The sequence below is a fragment of the Phaethon aethereus genome, assembly GCF_964289735.1.
Source record: "Phaethon aethereus genome assembly, chromosome: 4".
Lineage (NCBI taxonomy): Eukaryota > Metazoa > Chordata > Aves > Phaethontiformes > Phaethontidae > Phaethon > Phaethon aethereus.
Genome location: NC_138578.1, coordinates 66,507,638 through 66,528,824, shown reverse-complemented (window position 1 = coordinate 66,528,824; position 21,187 = coordinate 66,507,638). Strand labels below are relative to the sequence as shown.

The window sequence follows — 21,187 nt, the reverse complement described above, 5'->3', positions numbered from 1 at the left end:
GCATTCAAAACCAAAACTTGATTTCCTTTATTTACCTCACGCTAGACAAAAGTGGTCACGGTCACAAATCTAGAAAAAACGTGTTTCCAAAACTTTTTGTACTTTCAAATAACATCAGGAAAAAAAAAATTTGCAATATTCTCAGATGTATACAGCATACAACCTGTAGGAAATCTTTGTGGATTGTTTAGGGAAGTTATACAAAATCTAACTTGCAGCACACAGAAAATATAAACTTTGGAACCTCAGTACAAGAAGCAAGCTTGGTATGTTTTCAGGTTGTTCCACAAGCAAGTATAGATTGGACTGTGTGCAGTAAAGGTATCAGTGGAGACTGGATATATCTCTAGAGATTAGGTTAATTAGAGGCATAGTGACAAGGCTTCCAATCACAGAGATTAGGTATTCATAGTCTATTTTTGACACACACAGCCAGAAATCATGTAACTTTACTTCCTAATCAGAAAATATACACAAACAATTTAGCAGACAAATGAAATACAATAAATTATAGATGAACAGTAAATAAAATGCAAATAAGATGAGTATTAAGAGCCTCTATTTATCAGACCTGTGAGGCACATTATTGTAAGCTCTTCTGAATGTATCCTCATACTCCTGTTAGGAGGTTCAGAATGTTCCTCAGCTGTGTTTGGAAAACTGAAACACTATGCATAGTTCTTCTGTGGCCAAACAAGGAATTACATACAAGTCTCCTGAGTTCCAGATTAACAAGGAAAAATGTTTATTTCTAACTTTTTCTTTCTCTTTTGAATAGATTGCTCTATTATACCTGCCTAATACATTTATTATTATGAGTCAGTTGTCTTACATGCTTTAATGAAATTTCAAGCAGAGAAATGTGTATTGCATAGCTATTCAACAGTACTCAAGTTAAAATACCAAGGTCCCCTCAGAAACAAATGCTGTATTTCACCACAAAATACAGTAAACAATAGTGAAATAGCCAACATAAAATGAAAACTAAAGCACAATATGAGAATAAAGAATAAGCAGTATCCACATTTAATACAGCTTCTTCAAAGCTTCTTTGAAGCTACCATCTTTGAAGCTACCAGCACACCACTCCAGCTTCCATCATACTTATACTTAAGATTTTATTCATTAGAATATTGAACAGCAAGAAAGATGTTAAGGCTTCTTCTATAAATCTCAGATAGCATTCTTTGTAATGATAGCTGTGGGCTTTGATGTCTTCAGTATGTAAGTGTTAAGTAGATGATATTTACTCAGGTGTCATTAGGGACATGACTAGAATGACTTCTACTTTAAAACATCACTTTCATTTCTATACTTGGGTTCATGTAGGACTGCATTATTAACTCGGTAGCATGATGGACATTGCTGTTGTATAAGAATGCATTGTGCTGCTTTTTCATCTGTGTTGAAATGAAAATGCTTTTCATTGATCAAGCTAAACACTTGCTGGGCTTGTATATGGCATGTGAAAATAAAAATATGTGCTGCTTTAAATATTGATACCAATGATGATACTACTTCTACTAATAAAAATAATGTGTCTGTCAGTTTAACTTACAGTGTTTCAGGACTGGGGCAGTCATTTTAAGGTCTGAATTTCTGAATTTATTTTTTATAGAGATTTAAGTAACAACAGAATCAGCACTCTTTCTAATCAGAGCTTCAGCAACATGACTCAGCTGCTCACCTTGTAAGTTTAAACATGTAACAGTGACTCTTTGGAAGCAATTACAGTGTTTGTTGGGGTTTTTTGTCTTGGAAAGAAAGGGCATTTAGTTTATATTAAAGCTTGCTTGTTGTGGAGGCTGTAAAATAACTTGTTTCCTAACTAGCTATGTGTGCAAAAGCTGGTGTTGGTCATGCTCTGCATTGTTTACTGAATGTCTGATATACTTGCTGAGAGTATTTTATATATTTTCAGAATTCTTAGTTACAACCGCCTGAGGTGTATACCTGCACGGACTTTTGATGGGTTGAAATCACTTAGGTTGTTGTAAGTATTACTTTTTTAGCCATTGCTATTTTCCGGAATTTTTATTGTATACAGCAGATAGCAAATCTGTAGGAAGTTACTAGATTTTAAAATGATCATGTAGTAATAATTACATAGCCTTAAAAATCTAAATGACTTCATTCTGGGGAAGTATACTATCAAAATGCTGCGCAAGAAATTATATGATCCTGGACAATATTGTATATACAGACATACACTTTTTTCTTTTACAGACATACACTTTTTTCTTTTCTACTTTTTAATCTCGCCTGTGTTTCTTTTTTGTGTTATGTTCTTCCTCGTTATAAACATTAAAGTCTTACCAAAATGCCATATGCATAAATTCCTCAGTATATATGAAGGGGTTTTGCCATTGAACTTTGAATATTTCTATTACGACAATAAATTTCTTTCTTTATTGCTTCATTTACTATGGGAATATTTACCATTACATAACCATTACATCATGGTTAACTATTGAAAATCAATAAAATTACTTTTTGGTTCCAAGAAAACTTTCCATTTTACCACTAGGAAAAACATGGTTGAAAGGGCACAAAAAGGTACAAAGGAAAATAAAGAACAGTCAGTCTAGTTTACAGCTTCAGTTTGTCATTAAGAAAGAAAAAACAACCAAAAGTCCCCAGCAGAACTTGTAATTTTTCCCTCCATTTGGGTATTTCATAACTATTTAATAGCTTAGTTGGATTCAAAGTCCCAAGCATGGCATTATTTAAGTGTACTTACATAACTTCAAATAATTTATATAAATATGGATAAGTTCAAGAACTGTAATTCTATATGTGTTAGCTATACATGTAACTGAATAAATTTATAGAAGATGAGACATATTTTTGTGGAGGATTGCTACAGGAGAGATAACACTACTCCTGGTATTGATGCTTAATAAGGTCTTTAGTTCTTTAACTTTACTATCAAAATAGGGCAACAACCTTAATACTTATATTAATGAACAGTCACTGCCCGTATTTTCCATGAATCCATGAAAGATTTAAAAAACCTATGAACATAATTAATGGGAATTTCAGGGAACTGATGAAAAAGTCAGAAATAATAAGTCTTCTGCTATCCCTAAATCCAATCTACTTTGCAGAAGTGTGCCTACTTTTACCTGCCTTTATTGTTTCCATTGTAAAAGAACCCCATTATTAGCATTTCTCATGAAAATTTAGGATGAAAAAATTAAATTCTGAGTAGGCTGTCAGTTAGAGCTTAAAAAAAAACCCAAAACAGCTGGAAACACTGAGGAACTGGAAGAAAAAATGTGAAAAGATGGAAACTGGTTACAGAAGATGAAATTTGCAAAGTTAACCTGCTGATTTTTATGCATATATATTATTCTGTTAATTCTCTTTTTAAGGTCTTTGCATGGAAATGATATTTCTGTTGTTCCTGAAGGGGCTTTTAATGATCTTTCAGCATTATCACACCTGTGAGTATTCAGATGATCACTGTATTTTTTTATATTACATTTAGCAAATCTCATAGAGTTGAACAAAGACAAAATGCAAAGGCCTGCTCTGGAACCAGCTCATGCGTCAGTACCGGCTGTGGACAGGCCAGAGAGGTAGCAGCTCAGCAGAAAAATCCTGGGCCTCCTGGTGGGCGGCAAACTGAACGTGTCTGCCGTGTGCCCTTATGGCAAAGGCGGCTGAGGACCCGCCGGGCTGAATGAGAAAGCAAGCAGCCAGGTGATTGAGGATAGCAGTCGCTCTCTTCTGCTTGGCCCTCCTAAAGCCACGTCTGGAATGCATGTTCCCTTTCTCCAGTACAAAGCAGATGTGTATGAACCAGAGCAAATCCAACTTAGGGGCAAGCAAAGTGGGGAGGTGGCTGGACAGTGGGGAGCTGTGAGGACAGGCTAAAGCAATTGGGCTTACTTAGCCTGGAGAGGAGATGCCATGGAGGGTCCTAACAGTCTTTAAGCCTGTAAGGGGATTAGAGCAATGATGGAGACAGATTTTACTCAGAGGTTCACAGCGAAGAATGAGAGTCAACCGTCACAAGCTGCAACAAGGGAAATTTGATTGAACGTAATAAAAAAAATCTCCACTGTGAGGGTGGTTCAGCTTTGGAAGAAGAATGTCCATCGCTTGAGATTTTCAGAGCTCAGCAGGACACAGCCCTGAGCAACCTTGCTTTGACTTTGAAGTGAGCCCTGCCTTGTGCAGGAGGTGAGACTAGATGACCTCCAGAGTGCCCTAAATTGTCCTGTGATTGTGTCGGTGTCTGTTCAGTTGACATTAAATACATGGCATCTGATTTCAGAACATAATTTGAGGCAATACTTTTAATTTTCAGTGGGAACCTAAATTAGAACAAGTTACCTATCAGTAAACCTTGTTGTGTTTATGGATAGTTATTAAATCTTTGCTTGCAATTGAGGAATAAGTTGACTAGTGCCTTTAGATATATCTGGGTTTTATGTTTCTGAACAGCTGCAGTTGTTAAAAACGTAATTATCTGTTTCTAGTTCAGTATTGGACATTTACGTTTAATTTGCCATTTCTCAGAAATGTGATGATACTGATTAAGCTTTAAGGCATTGATAATTCATTCAAATGCTACTATTAAACTATCTTATCTGCATGAAATATCAGTAAAACTTACATAGATTTGATTGTTGTTGCTGTTATTTTTTTCTTAACGGCTACCAGTTATCCTTGCTGACATTCTGATTCTAACAGAGCAGTTGTGTTATCTCAGTTCAGGCTGACAATCACTCCTGCAAATATGGAGCGGACAAGTTTTAGGTGTTTCTCCTGGCATGGGAAGTTCCCTATCACTAAATCTGATTTTTGTTACTGCTCTGACTTAAGCCCGACTGAACAAGTATTTATAGTTTCTTGTGTTCAGCTGGAAGTGTGTAGCAATAATTAAGAGAGGGCTTCCTGTTCAGTGTGGGAGAAGAGAGTGTTTCCTCAGTGGTGGCTTCTACTGCCTTTGCCTGCCAAAGATTTTCATGTATCTTTAGAAGACCCACTGATCCAAAGTTGTGGAACAAACTGAAAAGAAGTACTGAAACATCTGGAGAAGGAGGATGTTCAATTACTGCCATTTGACAGTGTGCGCACATGTCAAGATTGTCTGTTGAAAGTTCTGTGATTATCGTCTGTCTTAAAAAGAATATGAGTACTACTCAACGTATCAACTACACAACATATCATTGTTCTCTGAGCTTGTTCTCAGAGTTTTAAGAGTATTTGTAGTTTCTAGCAGAGAAAATAGATGCTTAAAAAGCCTTTACAGAAATTAATTCTGAAAATCTCTAGCTAAATTTTTTTTTAATTTTAAAAAATCAGATGGATTTAAAAAAAAGGATTTGATTTCATAACAGGGCAATTCTTATGTAACTACCACAAAGCTAGGATAATGCAGTTTTATTTACTTATGCAGCAGAGACCTTTTACAGAATTCTGCGCATAGCTGTGAGTTCAGTGGGAGCAATCCAAAGAGGAAATAATTAAATCAAATTTGGAAGCTTAGAAACAGATGGTTTGTACCAGCCTGGGAGCCATAAACTGAAAAGGAAAAATAGCAGGGTAGAACTCTGTGGGGTTGCCTTGGCTGCTTTGGAAGAAATACTTTATTCTTGCTAACTTAATTTCCCAGTATCAGTTTCATTTGCTGACGCAGCTGATCTTGGCCATTACATACCAATGTTGAAACAGAGCTAGTTAGTATTAGCTCGCCAAAGTTCACACGTAATGCAGCTAAGAATAGCTGGGTTTCAGGACCAAGTTTACTGCTAAAACTGTTACTTTCGATTTAGGATACAAATCCAGACACTTCATGCTCTTACCGTCAATTTGGTGGAGGGAGGGCAGGTTTGTGTTTTGAAGGGTTTTTTACCAACAAGTTTTCTGGGTTCTCTTTTTAAAAGCAACCAGTTAAACTTTATTCCCTTTTTGTTTGTCTGTTTTCCACAGGGCTATTGGAGCAAATCCTCTTTATTGTGATTGTAACATGCAGTGGCTATCTGACTGGGTAAAATCAGAATACAAAGAACCCGGTATTGCACGTTGTGCTGGTCCCGGAGAAATGGCAGATAAACTTCTTCTCACAACTCCTTCTAAAAAATTTACTTGCCAAGGTACTGTTGTTTTCTTCTCTTTGAAGTGTCAATTTTCAAGTTTTACAAATAGTTGAGATGTGGGAATCCTGTGTGCTCTAAATACATTTATTATAGCATCTTCACTCAGCCTTGTCATCATTCTTCCTCTTACTTAGGGATGTAGCCATTGGTTCCATGCAGGAACTGTATTTATTGTAAAGACCTTAATGCCTATTTCTTTTCAAACAGTAGATGGAGAAAAAAAGTCTTTGGACTTGCAGTACAGTATTCCTCAGTACATGGATTCACATAGGTACTTGGTACTGTCTCAGTCATGAACTACAATTTAAACATCTACACTTCCCTTAGCCAAAGAATGTGTTTTTCCTTCAGACTGTTTAAAGAAAAAATGAAAGTACATCCATAATCTTTGCAGTCTGCATTATCTCAGTGGTATGTAATTGCATCAATATGTCCAGAATGATTCCCAAATAACGCCAAAACCGTAGATAAAGGGATGTGATTACCTCTGCAGAGGTCTCATTCTAAAATCTTGTTATAGAGGAAGGCTTCTCAGGATTTGAACTAAATGTATTTATCTCCATGTTGGTACCAATGTTGCTGGCATTTATATTACAACTTATATTATTGTCTGTTAACTCCTAGGTTCTTTTTCTGAAGCTTACTATTTTTTGGTTAGGAAAGTACCTTTTTTACTCATGTGAGAGGGAACTTCTTTGTTTAATTTTCCTCTATTCCATCTATTTCTCCCTTCTTAAATATTTCTGTGAAAACAGAGAAAACTTATGCTGTAGCTTCATTTTTCATGGTCCTGATTTAGCAACATTGAAATCCTCAATGGGAAGGAAAAAAAACCAATAAAATTTATGTGTGCTTATATTTGTAAGCCATTACTAAGCTTATAGTTATTTCTGAGGCATCAGATAAATATGATCTTAAGTCTTGTAGAAGTAACTTATTCTCACAGCCTACATAATCTTCAAGCTGTTTTGATTTATTCATCTGTCAGTGTTTCTTCAAAGGTGAGCTTAATCCCTTTTTAATTTCTTCCTTTAAAAAGCAATGGGACTTTGTTGGAGTTTGTCTCATGCAAAGTCATTCTTTACTGCACGTTCATCCTATTTAGTCTTCTCTCCTTAGGCTTTCTGTCAAAAAACTTTTTTGTAAACAAAAAACACTGGAACCCATTTTGTTGCTTGTGATGCCAGTGAATTGTCTCTCCCTCCAGATCCTTCTTGCGGTTTTTCAATGGTACATCTTGGAGGTCATGCCAGTGTTCCCGGCATATGACGCTCATTTGTTGCAAAGTCCCTTAGTCTGATTTTAGATAAGGCATTTACTGGCCAATCTGATGGTTTTCTCTACAATCATCTGCTGAACATCATTGCAGATATGCTCTTAATACAGACTGTTGCAGGGATATAACCAAAAGAATATTTGCAGGGACATGGAAGACTGGTTTTGTTATTTTCAAGCTCTGTAAGTTTTAAAAACTGTATCATCCCTGCCTACAATCATTGTTATGTTTCTGTCAGACAATCCAGAAAGTATATCTTACTCCCTCTTGCCCATGAGAAAATACCCTTTATATTATTATGCAGGATAAGAACTGTATTTGTTTCTCTTCCAAGAGTGGAGATCTGGTATTATGGATACCTTTGAGAGAAAATAATTTTCCTGCCACTGTCCTATGAAGATGCTCATAATTACAGATTGCAAATCAGCAGCTTTTCAATGACATGATGGCCCTGTAAGACATTATGTGTCTGTTACTCAAAGTTAAGTAATTTTATCTTTTGCTTAAAAATGAACTGCTGAATAAAAATTAGGAAGATTCTGTATTCCCATTAGAACCAAACTTTTAGGCTCTGAGTTAGAGGACTGTTTTTGGAGTATCTGCTGATGGTCTGCTATTGTGTATATATTTACAGAAAAAAAATAGTAGTGTGTAATTCACTTTTATCAGTATCTCTGGATTCAATTGAAAGTGAAATGGGTGCTTGAATCTTACTTATATAATTAATAATTCCTAGTGAAAATGAGCATTTTAAAATGAAGTCTCATCTCAGTTGTAAAACTCCATAAAATCGCTGTACCTTACTCTAATTTTATGAATTCTTCTACTCCAGGAATCATTCCTTAGTATTTTCTTCTTTCAGTTGTTTTTCTACGATTATGGGTGTTTTTTTTCTTTTTTTTTATGTGGCCTCTAACAGATTCTCAATCTTTTACTTTTACCTCTTTACTATCCATGCCCAATAGAGATTCCAGGGCCTTGTGGTTTTCTGATACCAGGTAAGGTTATAAGTAGATCTGGGATGGGTGATCTGCTTAAGAATGGACCTTCTGACCTTCCTTTTGTGTACCTCAAGGAGACTTCTTTCCTAAGACACGCATGTTTACTGTTTGTTCTCCCCTTTGATGAATTTATGGATGACTCTTCATGGTATATCATTTAACATATTGTATGAACAGTTCTGTTATTTTAAAAGCCTGGGTTTGAGGTCTGAAAATTATCTAACTGACATGATTGTTTCTACTGCATTGTACTAAAATCGGTGATTTCATTAGCAGCCGTAGTATATGTGAATCAGTGTAGATACTGATTTTTGAGGCTGCATGCAAGACAGAATAGAGTCATGAAATGTCAGAGCTCAAAGTTTTTCTTGCAACAGGTTTCTCTAGAAGCTGGTTTTGAGAGGGTTTGTGTCATGTTTTTCTTCAAAAACGTTAGATAGCTACATGTCTGTCAAAAAAACACGGTTAATTTTCCACTGTTTATGAAAGAATGCTTCTTATTTTTTCTTTTCTTTTAAGGATTTTTTCCAGTTAGGGCTTATCCAGGGATATATATCTGCAATAAGAAAAACTAAACAATAGGTTATGAATCCAATTCTTTTTCATATACAAGTCTTTTAACACATGCAAGCAGAAAGAGAAAAGGAACAGTATAGTGCAAATGAAAATAGGTTCCAGAATTGCCTTTCCATTAGACTTCAGTAAAAATATCTGAAATATTCCTATTTTTTGATCTTAGAATCAAAGAATAATAAATCAAAATGTCAATTTTTGTTGGATACTATATACATAATAGTTTGAAATAAATGCTTACAGCACACAGATTCAGTGTTGTTTACTATCTTGTTGAGACTTAGGTTCCCATTTTCTGTTTCTGTTTTGGAAGTGAAATTTAGATTGCTAATCTGTTTGGGAAAATAACCTTAGTTACTGATTTTTTTTTAATTCATGCCAAATAATTAGCATTTTTTTGCATGAGAAGTAGAAAAGAGTGTATGATGTTCAGAATAAACAGTCGAGACAAGGAAGCGTAGACTTCCAGACTGCAGCACAGTGTTAGAAATTTTTTTTAAGTATGTGCCTCTGCACCTTACTTTTTTCATAGAACCTCTTAATGTACTCTAGCAATAATCAGCAATAGTCTAGAATACACAGTACTTTCTAGATGTTAATTCTACCTCTGCTATTTGCTGGTCTAACAGAAACTTTAATCGGGTATAGATTTCTCTTTCAAAATAAGGTAACGAAGACAAGAATAGCCAATGATCCATCCAGATTGTGGCTTTGGCAGTGAGCATCTTATCACAGGTTACCATGTTCATCTCTTTGGATTTGCTTGCAATCTGTGACACAGAAGGATACCAGCAACTGCAGACTCAGAAAAAATAAAAACAAAAAATACCAACCTCTCCCTTCTAACACCCCCTACTGAATCCTTATAATCACATGGCTTCCTTCCATGCCAGCTCCTTTACAATGATTTATCTGAGATTAATTTTGCAGAGGAAAATAAGTAAAGAATGTTAAGAAAATCTTAAGTTTAAAAAAAAACCAAACACCACCCAGATCTCAGTAAAAGTGCCCTGTTAGCTTGGAAAACTCTGCAGTCTGGCTCATTTTGGGTAAAACTTGTTATGAAGCAATCACGCAGTTCCACTAGTAGGTCTCAGGAGTTTGGGTTTTATGTCTAGTTAGAAGAAATCACTGGTTATGCCTCAAAATGTAAAAATCACCTGTGGATAACTAAAGTTTTTTTTCATAGGTGAAATCTGAAATCAAGCTGGAGGCAGTAATGTTATCAGGCAATAGAGCCTGAGATAGTAGAGAATGTATGTTCATTCTCTTAATAAGCATTTGGCCAAGTCACCCATTTTCTCTTACAGGAATCAATATTTTGTCTATCAGAAAGTGTATGAAAATGAACCATTATTTATACAGAGGTCATTTCTAATTTTTAACAAATAACCAATGATTTCTTTGGTCACTCAAATAAAAAAAAAAATCACTGTTCCTAACTTGAAAATTCACCATGAAAAGTCTGTATTAAAATTTTAAAACAGAAAAATAAATAAATATCAAAAATATTTATAGGGAAAAGTTTTATGTAGGCCAAAGCTCTAAGTTTGGCTTCTGGAACTTAAGATTTTGTCAATATTCATTTTTGAATCCTGTCATTATAATCATTAATATAAGAAACTAGTCTGCAAGCATGGATTGCAGTCCTCATTTGATCATAGATTCATGCTACAGTTTGCATTATTTGTGGGCTCAACTAATGCAGTAATGCACAGGACTGTGGCTGACTCCATAAGGGAGCAAAGCACAACATGGAGCTATTTATGATGAGATAGTTTGGACAATGCAATTTCCATTACAGTTCACAGATGTTCAACCAATTTACAGGTAATTTTATTGGTTTATTTTGCCATCTTTGGGATCTTGGAGATGAAAAATAAAATATATTAAAAACAGTGTTCTCAGTAACACCATCAAGAGTGGGATTGCAAACTGTGATAATTTGGATATTAGGAAAAATTTCTTCACCGAGAGAGTGGTCAGGCAATGGAACAGGCTGCCCAGGGAGGTGGTGGAGTCGCCATCTCTGGAAGTGTTCAAAAAACGTGTGGATGTGGCGCTTCAGGACATGGTTTAGGGGACATGGTGGCGCTGGATTAATGGTTGGACTTGATGATCTTGAAGGTCCTTTCCAACCTAGTGATTCTGTGATTCTGTGATATTCCTTTTTCTCATAGGCAGTTTTTACCCCCTAAAGAGGCAAAAGCTGAAATTGTATTCTTCATTTTGTTAATACAAAGGGAAGGTTTATCATGGATCAGAACCGTCCAGATTTCAGAGAATGGGGATACGGGAATGACTTTGGTGTCAGCTTCTTTTTTTTTTTAAAGAAAGTGATAATTAAACCAAAAATACAACATCAAAATTTTTTTTTGTCATGTCAAAAGAATTAAGGACAGTCCAGAATTCCATTCATATAGAAACATCACAATGTCTAAAATACAAATTTTATTTTAAAATTAAAGCAACACGGCATATATATACTGTCAAACATAAATTAATAGTTGTTTGCTTCTGACTTTGCAATTTGTATTTTTAAGGGCCTGTGGATGTTAGTATTCTTGCTAAGTGTAACCCCTGCTTATCAAATCCATGTAAAAATGACGGAACTTGCAACAATGATCCAGTTGACTTCTATAGGTGTACTTGCCCATATGGTTTCAAGGTAGGTACTGAATGAAGGGGAGAAAGCCTTACTGAAATGTAAGCTTCTCCTTAACAACTTTTAAGTTTTATTTAGCTCCCTTCCACTAGTGTCTGTATTTTCTTCTTAAATTACAATTGTTTGTTCCCTGCATAGGGTCAAGACTGTGATATTCCCATTCATGCTTGCATTAGTAACCCGTGCCACCATGGTGGAACTTGTCATTTGAAAGAAGGAGAAAAAGATGGCTTCTGGTAGGTTGTTTTTAATTGCAATGTCAGGATGGAAAACTACTGAATTTTACATGCTGAAATAATTTTAGTGTTAATCTTTCAGTTCTCTGTGTTTGCTGGTAAGTGCACCACAAAGGCAGATTTTCAGTGATGCCGAAGTTTTCCGAACATGTCACCATCCTTGGAAAGCTTCTAAAGCTTTGAAACTGTTAAAAACAATAACAAATGATTGTGATTAGTTGAGGCGTATCAGGTCAAGACAACATAGTATTGACTCCATTATGCTAATTAATAGCTATCTAGATCCCTGCTGAAAAAATCTCACAATTCATCTGTTGTCGAGTGTATTACTTCAACAGACAGCATGTAAATGATAAAATGTAAATCCCAGTGAAACAGAAAATTAATGATTCATTTGAAAGTCACTATGCCAGCAGATAAACATGCTGTGAGCATTTTTAATCTTGAGTTATTTAATCACACAGTACAATTACTCCAGATGTACTTCATGAATTATGAAATAAAGTTCTTTAGCATTCTTATGTGAAATTATTACTCATTTAATAATCTACACCTCAAGCTTGTTAGAAGTGACACTTCAAAAAGATACAATTCATTATCCTGCAATTCATTATGACATTATTTTTTAATCCAAATTCTGCCCAAAGTTTAAATAATTTTTTATGAAAAATCAAGCATATACATCTTAATACTATGCCTCTAGAATTTAAAGTGACAGTCACATCTCATAATTTGACCTTTTTCATTTATTTGTTTAAACACTACATATTTTGAAAATCAAAGCAATCATAATGAAAGCTGCAGAAATTACAGATAGTGCGTATTACATGAAAATGTATATGTAGTCATGTTTGAGTGATCTTTTACATCAAAATAGTTAGTAAATGTATTCGTTTTGTAGGAACATACTTGAAAGCAAAAAAAAAAAAATCACTGCTTTGAAGAGTTTATAGAGTCTTTAGTTTTATATATTTGCTTTGTATATTAACGCGTGTATTGTGCATGGAACGTTAAACAGAGCTTTATAACGGTGCATTTAACTGAATGATAGTGGAATACTACTCTTACATACTAATCCCTGATTCTACAGTCTTTTCCATATGTTTAACTTCTTTAAAAAAAGGATCACTTTCCATAAGAAATCTAATCTTATAATATAAAGGTAGCATGCTTTTCAAAAGGAATGTTCAGTGATTTAAGAAGCTCGTTAAACTAAAGATCAAGGCACAAACTTAGAAGCCTTTTTTCTATAATTTAAAATATGAAACATATTTTGGTAACGATTATTGTATGGTTTTTTACGTTATATGAACCATGTTCCTTTATCGGATAGTGATTATGAATTAAATGACAGAATTTCTTGTCTTCTATTGCCAGCTAAAATGTCCATGTAGTTAGTTTTGTCTTCTGTATTACAGGTGCACTTGTGCAGATGGATTTGAAGGTGAAAACTGTGAAGTAAATGTTGATGACTGTGAAGACAATGACTGTGAAAATAATTCTACTTGTGTGGATGGAATTAATAACTATACTTGCCTTTGTCCACCTGAGTATACAGGTAGGAGTATAAGAGAAAGTACAGGTGATTCAAGAATTCCTAGCAGAACAGTAATATTTCTCAGTTTGTAGGTGAATTAGTAGTCACTCTACAACTGACTTAAAGCCAGGTTTTCCTCAATATTTTTCTTCTATATGGTTTGTAGTCAAAAGTAGACTTAATGCCCACTCATTAATTTCTTTCTTAGTTTTGAAATGATAGCATTTTGATATTTGAAAGATCACTAAAAATCTGTCCCTCCCTACTGTTTACCTAACCCAGACACCCCAGCGAAAGAACATCCGTGGCTGTAGAAATCTGAAAAATATTCTGCTTTTATCTTCTATATGTCATGTTACTAACAGGGCAGAAAAGGACCTGTCTGTGCCAGTAGGGAACTGAGTTTGTCACCTCTGGATGCTGTCCTGCCCTCCATTGGAAACATTAATGCAGAGCATGATGCTTTCTGTTCTAGCACCAAAAGAAAAAAAAAAAATCATTAGAGTGTGTCTATTTGTTTCCATCCATTGGCAGCCAGGCGAAAGCATTCCCCCCTCTTTGAGACAGCGGGTCTCTTCCTTGCTGTCATCGTCTCTGTGGGAATGGAGGATAGTTAGAATAGCAACACTGGCGAACAAGAAGTAGGATCTGTTGTTTACATTGATTGGTTTTATAGTTTTTCTGACTAGACAGAGCTATTTTCTGTCAGTTGAACATGAGGACAACACAGAGGTTAAATTCACAAAACCATGATTTGAAATGCATAAAAAAGAAATGTAAAATCTACCATAACTTGAGAATTAACTCTACTTAGTCATCCTATATCTTTAATCAATCAATCAAATTTGAGCTCTGGAGAACTAGGAGGAGAGGTAAACTCCTGAAGTAATGTCATTTATTGAAAACACAGCTGACTCCTTTTTGATCCATGGTATTTCCATCATTACTTCTACAACCTATTGAATTACTCAAATATTTTAGGTTATTCAAATTTAAAGTCAATATTTAAATCTTGGAAACCCACAGTGAATGAAGATGATAGAACACAGGTATAAGAAGTACAACTTTATAATCTAACATACGTATTCATCCATTACTTATGCTGGGTAATTGTTTGGTAGAAATTTCCCCATACAGAATAAGCTACAGTACCTATAGCAATATGGGTTAAAAGTATAAGTAGTCAGAATAAGGTATTTAAAAATAAGTGGATGTTCCACATCTGGAAGAACAGACATAATCTTCTGCTTGGACAGATTACTGTTTTGCCAAGTACTGATACCTTAATACCTAAAAGCAGTCGATAATTCAAGCCTTAGAAACAAGTAACAGGTAACAGCAGCAATGAGTAGAGAGAGGCGTTTGCTATTTCTCCTATAACTAGTATTTCAGCTATATGTGAGTCAAGCTTTAGCCACCCTGGGATCAATTGCTATCTCCTTTAAAAAACTGATCAGATATTCTACTGTCGAGGCTGGAAGAAGGCAGACCAAATTCGTGTCAGTCCCGTATTCCTGCAGTCCAGTATTCCTGTTCAGTGGCTTCATGCTAAGTGGTTTCATATATCTATTAGATAGTAGACAATTCATTTGCAAGTGCATTCCTCTTCTGCAGCTTTGCAGGTCTGTTTACCTATGTTGTTCATGTCTTCATTTTCAACATTGGTCTAGGTGCATTTAATTGCTAGAGCAAATAGCTTGCTGTATTCACAGTATGCCATGGCAAGGACTATTTTGTATTAAATATCCATGAAGTGGATAAAAAGGCCTGTCTACATGTGCTAGCCTAAAACTTTGATTAAGTGTGCCTATTCCATTTCTGTACTATTGCAATTGAAATGCACATTTTACATTTACGATTGAAACGGCAGTTGTAGCATTTCTCTACACAGCTATATGGTTAGAGCAAAAAGGGTACCATAAACATTGGTAACAATTTTGATGTTTGTATTGCAGTTGTGCTTTTTCAGTCAAAATACAAGAAAATGTATTTTTTAAATTTGATTCATAATTGTGCATAACTATAAAAGAAAATACTATGAGTTTACGTGGCAAGTGTTTTTGTTTGCTAACTGTAATTATTTCACAAAAAGAGATTTGATTTTACAGATGCAATGCCTATTCATAATTGCTACCGGAGTGAGTAGGTCATGTGAGCAGGTGAGAATCTTCTCCCCAGCTCTAAAATAAATCAAAACAATCTACTTGTAATCAGTAAGTTTAGTTGTTCTGTTTTTTAATAAATGTTGAGAATTTACATTATCTCATCAGATTTTTTTCAACACTTTACCAAAACCAAAGGCACATGTATTTTTTAAACATACAACACCAGAACCTTAACTCATTTTATAGATAAGTTGGGTAAACATTGTAGCAAAAGTTCAGGTTTTCCATTCCACAGGATACAGTACAGAATTCTACAATATGCTATCTATCTTACAAACCATCTGAGGGTAGGACACAATGTGTGAGATCCTAAGTAATTTTTGAGATTAATTGTAAAGAGGAAATATAAAACATTGAGCTCGTTGAGGGGTCTTCATGTCCATCATCTTTGATCTTGCATAATAATTAAATAACCTTCAGTGTGAACTAGACTAACAGCAGTCTGGAAACATCAGGATCTAAAAATGGTAGTGTTCAGAATATAAAGTAATCTTACAGTTGCCTCGAGTGTGTATGAGGTACCAAATTATTTATAGGATTTTGTTTTTCTCTAGTCTATAGCCCGATTTGAAAGATAAGTAACAGAATCCCTGTCCAGTATGGATACAGTGATTTTGATGAAGAACTTTGTAAGCTTTGGAATTTTGGTATCTGTTCTGACAGGCTGAAAACAGATATTCATATTGCTAATGTGTTTTTTTATGAAAAATATTTTTCACTAAATGAATCCACGTACTAGCTGGGCAAAAGTAGGTTAACAACCAGGAAAACAGGCTATATGTTAATTACGTAAAAAGATTTTTAAATTCAAAGATACTTCTCTCTAGCTTGGAAAGTCCCTGAACTCTTAGTTGCTGGGGACTGGGACAGTATACATACCAGGAAAATACCACTGTAGGCTTGTCCTGTTCTCTTGTAATTCTGTGAGCAATACTTCAGATTGTCTGTGTTCAAGGTGTCACAGCATATAGGTACTGAATGTGGAAGTGCACCAGCCCAGAATATTTTTCTGAGTGAATAGTTACCTGCAAATATGCTTTACATTTCAGTAGCACAGTATAAGGAAGAAGTCAGCCGAAAGCTGCTGGTATGAAATGTAAATTGTTCTCCTTTAAAGTTTTATTTTCATGTGGAGGGCTTGTTAGAATCTCAAATTAAGTCTGAAAATACATACAAAAAGTACAAAAAATGTGATGAATGTTGCAGTGCAAAACCAGTCACTTTTTCATTTTTTCTAGCAAGTCCCTTGAAAATTGACACTTCTCAAGCACGTAACGTTGGTTTAAAAACAATCAGAAAAGCTTATTGTTTTGTTGCTTAAGAATCAGGAAACCATTTTTCTCTGCCTCAGTTAAGTTTTACAATTACCTCCATGGTTACAGGTGGAAAGACAAAGAATGGTATTTGCACTATACTACGAGCTTTCTTAAGATCACAGGCTGTAACTCTGAAACAACAGTAAGCAAATGGAACCAGTGGACACTCAGAGTGTCTGATGAAACCCTGAGAAATAAAACATTTAAAATACTATGTCCTGCACTCTTTAACCTCGCTATTCTCTTAACATTATCATCTCCTTTATTTTAACCTCAGTCTAGTAAACTTCAGGTCATTTTATGTACATTCTATAGATTACAGATGATCATTTCTCTTGCTCATTATCATCAGTCATTAGATCATAGATCTAATTGATCCAAAAGTAAAACCTTTCTCATGCCACCAGTGGCATGTACTTCTTACCTTTTCTGTTTGTTTTGCTCTGCTGTAGGTGAGAGATTGAAGCTTGCTTCTTTTTTGCTATATCAACCTCTCTGCTGCTGTAGTTGTGCATTAGCTTAATGTGCTATGCTATTGTATTACAATGTAAAAAGTCTCTTGTCTCTTCTGTCTTTGTCACTGCAAGCTGCTAATCTGAATGAAGTGGAAAAAGGTCAGTTGTCTTTTAAGCCTATTTTCACTTACTTTTGTTTCTCACTTTCCTTTCCTTAAAGGTGCATGGATTTCAGTTCTTACAAATGATCAAATAAATCGTATATAGATATAATTTAGAAAGCTCACTGCAAATCCTCAAATTAGGCACTTGGCTCTATCTGTGAATACATGTCAGAATAATGTCACTGAAGATGCAGATCGCTGTGCAGGAGTACTTTGATACTACCTTCATTGTCTTTTTTTCAGATGTATTAAAAATTTGTGCAGCCACTGACAGGACTAACAAAAAAGTTCACATTGTGATCTTCTGAAATCTTTGTTCTCATCACCTTAAAGACATACCTTGGTTCCGTTCTAATGTATTCTCTGTTTTGCTTTAATTACTTTGTTAGATTATGGTACTAGAAACTATGCTGGCATATGAAATTGCAATCTTCTAGCTCATCATTTCTATGGCCTTTTTTGCTGTAAATGTCTATAGAATCTGAAATGACCACATTAAGCTGAGGCTATGGTACAAGAAAGGTCATAGTGGAGGTATTTATGACACTAACTTTGGGTATTCATGATTTTTAATTTTTAAGTTTCTACCTAACACCTATCTCACTAACAGAGATAAACTATCTTCTGTACCATCTGATCATCTATACAATCTGAGAGTTAACATAATCATGACAACATACTTATGAGGTTACATATTTAATTTTAAAAGCAAATGAATCTTCCTGTCGTGTATTTACCATTAATTTAATTTGATTTGATAAATATATTGTGCAGTCTATAAAGCATTATAACATTTCACTAGTAATAAAAATATTTTCATTATCCATGAAGTAGCATGTTGATCGAGGCTGCAATTATGCCATCTATGTTGATTAATTTAGACATCTGATGAATAATTCTTACAACTTCAACTCAGAGCCTAAATTCTCTCTGTAATTGATGGAGAGAACAAGACATTTCCAGAAAGTGATTCCATCCACAGATATTCCATGCTTAAAGCTGCATTCCATTTAAACATGTTGCCATATTTCCATTTTATTATTACTTACCTGGACAGCAAAGATAGCCTCCTGTTTTGGTTTTTTTTTTTCCCTTGTCACTTCCTGTTATTTTTTCTCCATTGTTGTGTTACTCTCACATTATGAAACTGGTTAATTTTAGAAAAGAATATTTGTTCCTAGAAAAACTAGAAAAAGTGCAAGCTCAGTGTAAATAAATATAAAAGTTGAGTTCTTTGTTATTACTGTTTTTAATTAAAAAAAAAAAACCCAAACCAAATAGATTACAATAACTAGTTTGACATCCGTGATTCATGGATAAATTTTTTCTTTGTCATTGATTTCCAGTAATGTAAATTACAGAATTTTAGAATTTACTTCTGGAAATTAAAAAACAAACTTAATTTCTATGTTCATGAAAAATAGCTTTTCAAATGGAATGTAAAGAGAAGATGCTACTGTGAAGAGACTCAAGTCTCCATTTCAAGTTGAAGCAGCTGTTATTTGTGTATAATTAGTCTTGCTGATAGTTTAAACTTCTTTAAATGTGATTAAAGGTAGAAAGGCAATGAATCCTAAATAGACCTGTAGTCACTGTAAATATATTACACAAGTGTGAACTATAACATATTAAAATTACTGATTATATCAAGAACAAATTTCTCACAAGCAAATTATGAAACATCCAAGGGATGTGAACTAAGTTCAGCACCAAAACTAAGCAGATGTGTATGTGATACATACTTGTATTAGCTTGCCAGCTGAACGTGAAAGTTATTAATGGTCTATAAGTTGCGTGGAAGATCAGTCAGTTTTATCATGCCAGACTTCTTTGTATAGTGACACTAGTAGGGGAAAAAAAAAAAGGATAATTTTAAGTAATCATCTGAGTTTAGGCAAGCCCTAGACATATATATATATATATTTTTGTATATGTTTCAAAACTTCATTACATGGCCTTCTTGCACTACAATAAAGGACTTCAGTTACTTTTTTCAATTCAATTGGTAATCACATAAGTACTTGCCTAAAATTTAAACATGCAAATAATCAAATGCAAATCATGTCATATCAAGCTTGGTGAAAAGATTAAGTATTTCATTAAATCAGGATCATAGTGCTCATTCTTGTAAGAACTACATATAAACATTATAGCTTCTTAGAATATAGAGATACGTTTGCTACTCTTGCTTTTCATCACTCATCATAAAATTTTCTGTTTCATCTAGCTTAATATATTTCAAATGACTATTCTATATTAAAAGCTTGAGTATTAAAGTAATTTTACTATATTTTCATAAAGGAGGACTATACATGATATCCTTGGCAAGCTGAGCTACCTGCTACTAGTTTGAACACTGCCATTACTGATTCTGGTCTATGATCCATCCTTTTGTTTTCCTTAATTGTCTTAAACCTTACCTGCCTTAAAGTTACTATTTCTTTGTTGTTGCCAAACAGCATATGTAAAACAACTAGAAATGATAAACTAAATAAGCCCCATCTTACACTGAGATCCACAAGCACGGTGTATAGGTGAACAAAGCTAAGCAATGGTGAAAGATAGAAAGAGTCCAGCAACGAAACGAATCTAGAATTTGACATTAAAATAAAATTAAAAAAAAAAAAAGTCCAGATTTGTGGTTATAAGCTGCATCGTGCTATGACTGTGAACTTTTTTTAGTTGTAAGCAACTTTGTCCCCCATATAGTAGATATTTTTATTTGTCTTTTTTGAATAATGAGCTCAAGACTTTAAATAATTTATGTTGTCTACTGTTCATCAAACTCAAGACTTCATAAAAATGTAGCACTTTTCTGTTTGTTAAATGGCACTCCTACACTCTGTTGGCTACTTGAGTCAGAAGTAATTAAACAAAGACCTCCAGTCAAAGACTCAGATAATAATACCTAATTGATAAAACATCAATACTGCAGAAGTTGATGCACAATATATTGCAACCAAGCTCGGAAGCTGGAATGGACATATACGTACACATATAAAATCCTGCTATTTTAGCAATTGCCAGTAAGTCTGTAATATATATTTGTTACTTTACCTTTGGAACAGTGAATAAGTCCTGTAGCAAAAACCTTTTGATACTTAAAACTGACTGTTCTTTCTTTTGCATTTGGTCTCTAGTTTTTATTTTAATATCATACTCAGATTTCCTAACACAGTAGTGATTTTAGGCTTGTTTCTTTGGTAAGCTTTCCTGTAATTAGCAATGTGCTATTATATTCAGAAGCCCATGTCCGTAAGTGTTAGAGCTCTCCATTCAGAACTATAGTGGCTGACATCGCTTTATTTGACTGTATTTTGAATTTATTGCCCAATTATTCAAAATAACAGTGATGTAAATCCTTTTTCAACTCATTGCATTCCTCAATTATTTGTTGTACCACACATCTTTATATATTGGAAAATTTAGCGTCAAATTTTGCTGTGATTTATAATCTCATCAATTCAGAAGAGTGAATTAACGTACACAGAGGAAACACAAACTGACCTGTGAATCTAGCAAACATAACTTTGTTTAGGTAATCAAGGATTACACATAATTCATCATCAGTACTTAATAGTGTTGTCTGCATCATCCTCTTTATCTAGCTGCAAAATTTCAGTAAATATTCCAGTCTTGACCGTGGAGAGTTGTGTTCATTTGGACTGTGCCGACCATGCAGAGTTCCG

At 34.5% G+C, this 21,187-nt stretch overlaps 1 protein-coding gene across 2 annotated transcripts in view; it reads left to right on the top strand.

Moving 5' to 3' along the window:
- Positions 1–21,187, top strand: part of SLIT2 (slit guidance ligand 2) — a 277,451-nt gene that overhangs the window by 227,227 nt on the left and 29,037 nt on the right. For both annotated transcript variants that reach the window (XM_081999585.1, XM_081999584.1), the window contains 7 exons: positions 1,619–1,690; positions 1,922–1,993; positions 3,375–3,446; positions 5,944–6,107; positions 11,504–11,628; positions 11,764–11,861; positions 13,280–13,419. In XM_081999585.1, coding sequence (XP_081855711.1) covers positions 1,619–1,690; positions 1,922–1,993; positions 3,375–3,446; positions 5,944–6,107; positions 11,504–11,628; positions 11,764–11,861; positions 13,280–13,419 — 743 coding nt within the window. The remainder of the gene's footprint in view (positions 1–1,618; positions 1,691–1,921; positions 1,994–3,374; positions 3,447–5,943; positions 6,108–11,503; positions 11,629–11,763; positions 11,862–13,279; positions 13,420–21,187) is intronic.